Consider the following 7,230-nt stretch of genomic DNA (forward strand, 5'->3'; position numbering starts at 1 on the left):
TCAGTCCTCCTCCTGTCACATGTTGAAATCTTTTATTTAAGCAAATACATCTATATTTCTGTGTGAGGTTTCATGGCTGTACAAGACTCCTACAGGAGTCCATTAGGTCTAGTAAAGGACTCCTACAAGACTCCTTTAGACCTAATAGACTGATAAACTGCATCTATATATTTTCTATTATACCAAGGTCTGTGTGAATACTCCATTCTGATTGGCTGGCAGGTGTAGGTTATCACTTATAACCTACACCTAGAAAACAAGTTTGGTCAAATCACCTGATAACTTTAATATCATTGCGCTGGATCAACTGCCAGGTGGTTACCACGGCAACGGAGATCAGAGAAGAGCCGGACAGGACGGTAAAGTCCGGCAAATCTTAATATATACATCTCATATTTGTAGCTTAATAAAACGGTTTAGGAAACTATCTGCGGACTTTGATTGTTTGAAACAAATGTATTTCCTGTTTGTTACTGTATCATAGCCGAGCGGAGCGGACTAGAATATCTCCTGTTACCAAGGAAACGGACTAGAATATCTCCTGTTACCAAGGAAACGGACTAGAATATCCCCCGTTGCTGAGTCGTATCTCAGGTCCGTCCTAGTTCCTGGAGAATCAACACTGTGTCCATTAAGGACCTTATGGGACGGTAGTGATTGTTCCAGGTTTTAGTCAGACCCTCACGTGTTACCAAGGAAACTGAGTTATGGCTTGTTAGAAAACTTTGTAATTTACCAGGTTCCAACGGCTGCAGACGAGAGATTAAATAGTCGCTCAGCCGCTCAGGTGTGGCTGGTTATAAAACTAATGATTTACACTGAAAACACATTAAAGCATGAATAACTGATTTAATATTTATGTTTTTTGGTAAGTGACCGTGGTATAAAACTTTGCGGAGGCAAACCGGACGATTCCCGCCCCCACGTCGTCCATATATTTATGTTAATGGACACCTCGTCGGGCATTAATCCTTACTTAACTCAATGAGTTGAGCTATTTCAAAAGAATGACCTGAATATGGATCATCTAATAAAAATCTAGAATACCCTGTAAAAAATAAAGAAGTGGCCTGCTCACTCCTCAGGTTAAGAAGGACTGACTTAGGTAGAGCACTGGGTGATAAAATGCGGGGGGGGGGAAATCGGGATTAAAAATATGTAAAATTCTAGAAAAGATTATTCCACTACAGTTATTTATTAAATTGTAAGTAGGTGCAATTTAGTGCTGCACCTTCACTGAATTTACAGGTAAAATAACAGAGTAGATGGCTGATTAAAGAAACCCGTGGAATAAGTACAAGAATGGAATAACAGTGAACGATGGTTAGCAGTTGCCATGGTGATTAAAAGTCTATGTTGTGCTTCTTCAAGAGGGCTTGCAGTTTCTGGTTCTCTTGTTCCTAAAACACAGACAGAGAAGAATGGGTTGGTTGGTTCCAGTAGTTCATGGATCACACTGAAAGAATGTACTACAACTTACACCGTAATCACGCAAGAAAGAAGAAAACCTACGTCTTTTTCAGAGGTGCTGATTCAGCAGAGGTTTGCTCGCTGGTTGAACTATAATATGTTACACTGACACAAGTACAGATGTTGTACACACTATGTTCAAGTGAGGACTTGCTAAATGTCCTCTCAAAAATACATTTTAGTTTGAACTGATATGATAATGGTGGCAGTGAGTTTCCATGAGCAGGTTAGAACCGGTTCAGCCATTTTCATGCTCGTATCCGGGTCCATGGTGGAGCATGAAAATAGCCCCATGACATAAATGAGTGGAGCATGAAATGCATCATCATTCTACTGATTACACCAGATCAGGGGTCTGCAACCTGCAGCTCCGGAGCCGCATGTGCACTGCAAAAACTCTAAATCTTACCAGGAATATTTGTCTTATTTCTAGTTAAAATGTCTCATTTTTAGTCAAAATCTCATTACACTTAAAACAAGAGTCATTACCAGAAAAATAACTTGACAATTTTCACCTGTTTTAAGTCAATTTTCAAAAATCTGCCAGTGGGACAAGATTTATCTTCTTATTACAAGCAAAAAAATCTTGTTCCACTGGCAGATTTTTCTACTTATTTCAAGTGAAAATCTACTTAAAACAGGTGAAAATTGTTGTTTTTTCCAGTGATGAGTCTTGTTTTAAGTGTAATGAGATTTTTTTACTAAAATGAGACATTTTAACTAGAAATAAGACAAATATTCTTGTTAAGATTGTGAGTTTTTGCAGTGATCCATGTTACTTATCCTGTGAAGGACAGAGTCATATTGATAAGTTCAGAAAAGTGTTTTTTATTGTTGTGTTTTGATGTATTTGATGTAAGTCCAGTGGATATTTAAAGCTTACAGAAGGCTGCATTTAACTGCTGCTATGTCATTCCTGCAGTATTTCTGCAGGTGTTTTGGTCACTGCTATTATTTGTAATATATTATATTATTTGTAATCAGCACAATTATCTGTCCCCATATGATCAAATCCACCATCCCCCCTGATCTTTTTTTACAACTCGAGTACTGGGTGTAAGGTATATGTTGGTTTGAAGATGAAGAAGATTTTTATCTTCCCTGTTTTAAAGTTTGATGAAACAAGTTTCCAAGCCATAGTCCTAAACTAGGTTTAGATTTAAGGCGAGGGTAAAGAGCTCACCAGTTCGTCGCTGCGTTTCTGCAGCTCCGTGGCTCTCTCCACCAGGTGGTCGTAGCTCTCCTTCAGCTTGTGGATCTTCTGGTGAGCACGAGTCTTCACCGACACCAGGATTCCTGCAGCACATTAAACACAGCCGTCAGCAACTGTAACCATGCAGAGATGAAGTTAACCACGTCTCAACAACAGTTTCAAAACAAATAGAAACACATGATTTTTACAAGATCGAGGGAGGAGGAGGAGGAGGAGGGGGCTGGAGGGGGTTTTGGTTGCTTTTGGTGTGAGGATGCAGTATTATAGATATTGATATTGATATAACATTTGTGTGTGTGTGTATATATATATAAAGTTCTTTATTTTCTGTAATGAAATTAAAACAACAAATTATTATTACAGTTTAAGATTCCCAGAATATTCTAATTTTTTGAGATAGGAAATTTGAGTTTTCTTAATCTGTAAACCATGATCAGCAATATTAAAATAATAAAAGGCTTGCAATATTTCAGTTGATTTGTAATGAATCCAGAATGTATGACATTTTTGTTTTTGTAATTGCATTACAGAAAATCACAATATTCTAATTTTCTGAGACAGTAGATATCTTGTAGATATCTTTTGTTTTTGTATAGAAATTAAATTAATTTTGATATATAATTAATCATAGATATAATGAAATAGAGTTTAGGGGGTAGAATTTAACATGTTTTTACTTCTTACTCCTTTTTGAGCATGTTAATTATGATGGATGCATGTTTTTATTTATATTTTTGTCTTTTTGTTTTCTTATTTAGATTTATTTATTATTGATTATTATTGTTTTGTTTTGTTTTCACTACCGTTTCATGTTCGAAATAAAATTTCAATTCAATTCAATTCCAGCCTCCCTGACTGGCCTAAGCCTTTGGGAAGGTGCAGGTGTGCATGTATGGAATTCAGAAGCATGTATTTACAGCATTTACAAGCATGTACATGTGTTTTGTATTCCAGCTGTTTTGTTACGTGTTTTCCATCCTATGCAGCGGTAGGTGGTACTGACCGTTGATGATCCGGGCCACCCTCCACAGCCGCAGCAGGATGAGCAGGCCCATCCCATCGAAGGCGTCCTCGTGGAAGAGGAACACCACGTCCAGGACGAAGGAAACCACCACCACCACAGCGTCAAACACCTCAAACTTGTGCTCGAAGAACTCCAGACGATACGCAAACAGCTTCCCAGCCAGCTCGATCATGAAGAAGGTGAGGAGCGCCAGACTTAAGTAGTGAAACACCTGGCAGAGACGAGACGTGTCTGTTATCCCGTCTCTAAGTCTGGGTATCGCTGGTCTAGTTCCAGTACTGGAGTTGTAAAAAAATATCAGGGGGGATGGTGGATTTGATCATATGGGGACAGATAATTTGTGCTGATTACAAATAATATAATATATTACAAATAATAGCAGTGACCAAAACACCTGCAGAAATACTGCAGGAATGACATAGCAGCAGTTAAATGCAGCCTTCTGTAAGCTTTAAATATCCACTGGGCTTACATCAAATACATCAAAACACAACAATAAAAAACACTTTTCTGAACTTATCAATATGACTCTGTCCTTCACAGGATAAGTACAATGGATCACTGCAAAAACTCACAATCTTAACAAGAATATTTGTCTAAATGTCTCATTTTAGTAAAAAATCTCATTACACTTAAAACAAGTAGTTACTGGAAAAAACAACAATTTTCACCTGTTTCAAGTAGATTTTCACTTGAAATAAGTAGAAAAATCTGCCAGTGGAACAAGATTTTTTTGCTTGTAATAAGAAGATAAATCTTGTCCCACTGGCAGATTTTTCTACTTATTTCAAGTGAAAATTTACTTGAAACAGGTGAAAATTGTCAAATAAGTTATTTTTCTGGTGTTATTTTTCTGGTGATGACTCTAAATGTTGAAATAGCAGTAAAACCACATTCATTGATGAAATGACATAAGGGATAAAAAAGGAGGGATGGCAGTTTTACAGGGGGGATGATTTGGACCGTTTTTATTTCAGGGGTGATGACATCCCCCCTCATCCCCCCTCCTCCCCCCTCATCCCCCCTCATCCCCCCTCCTCCCCCCTCAACTCCAGTCCTGTCCAGTTCTGAGCGTGACGGGATAACGTTCTCACCTCAGGAGCGATGTGTCCGTGTTCCAGCTTGATGACGGACAGATCTATAAGCAGCTCGGCCAGAACAAAGAAGGCGTCCAGGATGATCAGAAAAACCACCACCACCTGAAAGCAGAGGTGGACAGAGAGCAGAGGGAGCTCTTACATCAGCACTGTTACAATAAAGCTGCTTTCGTCAACGAAAATGCTGACTAAACATCGTCGTCAACGAACCTTTATCACCTGAGGAAAACGAGGCGCAACGAAAATGCTGGTCATGTGACGATAACGATAATTAAATATATAATGCAATATCGGAGACGAATAAGAACAGGACTGAAATGTAGATTACAAATAAAAACTGCTAAAAATGTGTCTTCATTTTCGTTGACCAAAACGAGACAAGACGGAATGTTACAACAAATATCCTTAATATACTTTTTTTCAGTAGTTTCCTTTGGTTTAGTCTTTAAATCAGTTTAGTCTTTAGATCTTTGGATAGCCTTTCCTACTTTACATAGACGTGGAAAAGAACCGAATGTGTCGCCCAAAAAGAAAAAGATGGGGAGAAATGCGGAAAAATAAATATGTTGTAAACTCAAATTAGAGTCTTCTGTATCTGGAATGAGTATTCTTGAGTTTATAAAAGGTAACAATAATATACTAATAGGATAACCTTGTTTGAATTGTAAAATGGGTTTGGCTAAATACAATCTTTGAGTAAAACTAGACTAAAATGGACAATTCTGACTGAAATAAGACTAAAATGCTCAGACTTTTAGTCGACTGAAACTTGACACGACTAAAAGGAGAATGAACGTGACTAAAACTAATAAAAACTGAAATGATAGTTTGACCCAAAGACTAGACTCAAACTAAACATGCACTAAAACATGTTCATGTTTGCAGTCCGGAGCTTCGGGAGCTGTGTGCTGGCCTGCGGTCCCCCACCCCCCTCTGGTCATCCCGCTGCTGCTTCCACCTGCCTGCTGTGCTGCTGACGTCCCCAACCCCCCCACCCTGGCCCTCGGCAGGAGGGTCCCCCCTTATGATCCAGGTCCTGGTCCAGGTTTCTACCCCCTTATGATCCAGGTCCTGGTCCAGGTTTCTTCCCTCCTAAAGGGGAGTTTTTCTTGCCACTGTTTGGCTTAAGGTTTTTCTCCCACTATGGGAGTTTTTACCTGCCATTGTTTATGTAATAATTGCTCAGGGGTTTATGTTCATGTTCTGGGTATGGGTCTCTGGAAAGCGTCTAGAGACAACTCTGTTGTATTAGACGCTATACAAATAAAATTGAAATTGAAACTAAAATTGAAACAGGCTGACAAAAACAACACTATTTAGTTAAATAAATCCCCTTGAGGACGTTCTGCAGCTTCCCCCAGCAGGTCCCTGAGGTCCTGGGACCAGGGTCTGCTGTTATTCAGGAAACACGGCTGACAGAGACTTTGCAGCAGCGCCCTCCCCTTGGGACCCCCCCACCCCAGAACCTCCCCTAGGGACCCCTAAATTCAGTCCTAAAAATGAAATGACAGTGTGAAAAAAAAAGAAGAAAAAAAAACAGCTTATGACAGGGTGACCAGAGAGGAAGCTTGGTTCTGTATGAGGAAGTGTGGAGTGGCAGAGAAGTGTGTGAGGACGGTGCAGGACATGCGTGAGGACGGTGCAGGACATGCGTGAGGACGGTGCAGGACATGCGTGAGGACGGTGCAGGACATGCGTGAGGACGGTGCAGGACATGCGTGAGGACGGTGCAGGACATGCGTGAGGACGGTGCAGGACATGCGTGAGGACGGTGCAGGACATGCGTGAGGACGGTGCAGGACATGCGTGAGGACGGTGCAGGACATGCGTGAGGACGGTGCAGGACATGCGTGAGGACGGTGCAGGACATGCGTGAGGACGGTGCAGGACATGCGTGAGGACGGTGCAGGACATGCGTGAGGACGGTGCAGGACATGCGTGAGGACGGTGCAGGACATGCGTGAGGACGGTGAGACGGTGGTGAATGTGCTGTAGGTGTGACAGAGGAGTTCAAGGTGGAGGTGGGACTACGTCAGGGATCAGCCCTGAGCCCCTGCTTGTTGCTATGGTGACGGACAGGCTGACGGACGAGGTTAGACAGGAATCACCATGGACTATGATGTTGGGAGATGACATTGTGGTCTGTAGGGAGAGCAGGGGACAGGTGGAGGAGAAGATAGAGGTGGAGGTTTGACCTGGAGAGGAGCCGCAGCAAGACGGAGTTTATGACTGTGTTTCCATGCATCAATAACCCTTTTAAAACCCGAATATGATTTTGCACGGCCACCAATAACCCCCTTTGAATAACCCGAATTTGCTCATATTCTGGTTTTTAAAAACCCGAATATGAGCCCTGGGTTACTCCTTTTAAAACCTGAATATTGGGTCATGTACTGCGTGTAAACGTAGTCAGGGTCACTGAGGAA

General features: G+C 41.1%; 1 protein-coding gene across 1 annotated transcript; it reads right to left on the bottom strand.

Moving 5' to 3' along the window:
• Positions 1-1,174: 1,174 nt before the first annotated feature.
• Positions 1,175-6,762, bottom strand: LOC133447409 (voltage-gated hydrogen channel 1-like). Its single transcript, XM_061726081.1, has 5 exons — positions 6,361-6,762; positions 4,802-4,939; positions 3,687-3,918; positions 2,654-2,766; positions 1,175-1,400 (listed from the first exon to the last, which is right to left on the bottom strand). Exons 1-5 carry the CDS (start codon positions 6,760-6,762, stop codon positions 1,344-1,346), a joined length of 942 nt encoding a protein of 313 aa, XP_061582065.1. The 3' UTR covers positions 1,175-1,343.
• Positions 6,763-7,230: the final 468 nt, after the last annotated feature.

The sequence above is a fragment of the Cololabis saira genome, chromosome 7, assembly GCF_033807715.1.
Source record: "Cololabis saira isolate AMF1-May2022 chromosome 7, fColSai1.1, whole genome shotgun sequence".
NCBI lineage: Eukaryota > Metazoa > Chordata > Actinopteri > Beloniformes > Belonidae > Cololabis > Cololabis saira.

Bases quoted from the DNA above. Each gene is read 5' to 3' on its own strand.
- LOC133447409 (XM_061726081.1), bottom strand. From the start codon at position 6,762: ATGTCCTGCACCGTCCTCACGCATGTCCTGCACCGTCCTCACGCATGT. The intron at 4,940-6,360 runs GTCACCCTGTCA...CTGATGTAAGAG, and splicing joins AGAACCAAGCTTCCTCTCTG to CTCCCTCTGCTCTCTGTCCA. The intron at 2,767-3,686 runs GTCAGTACCACC...AATGTGCTGCAG, and splicing joins GGTGGCCCGGATCATCAACG to GAATCCTGGTGTCGGTGAAG.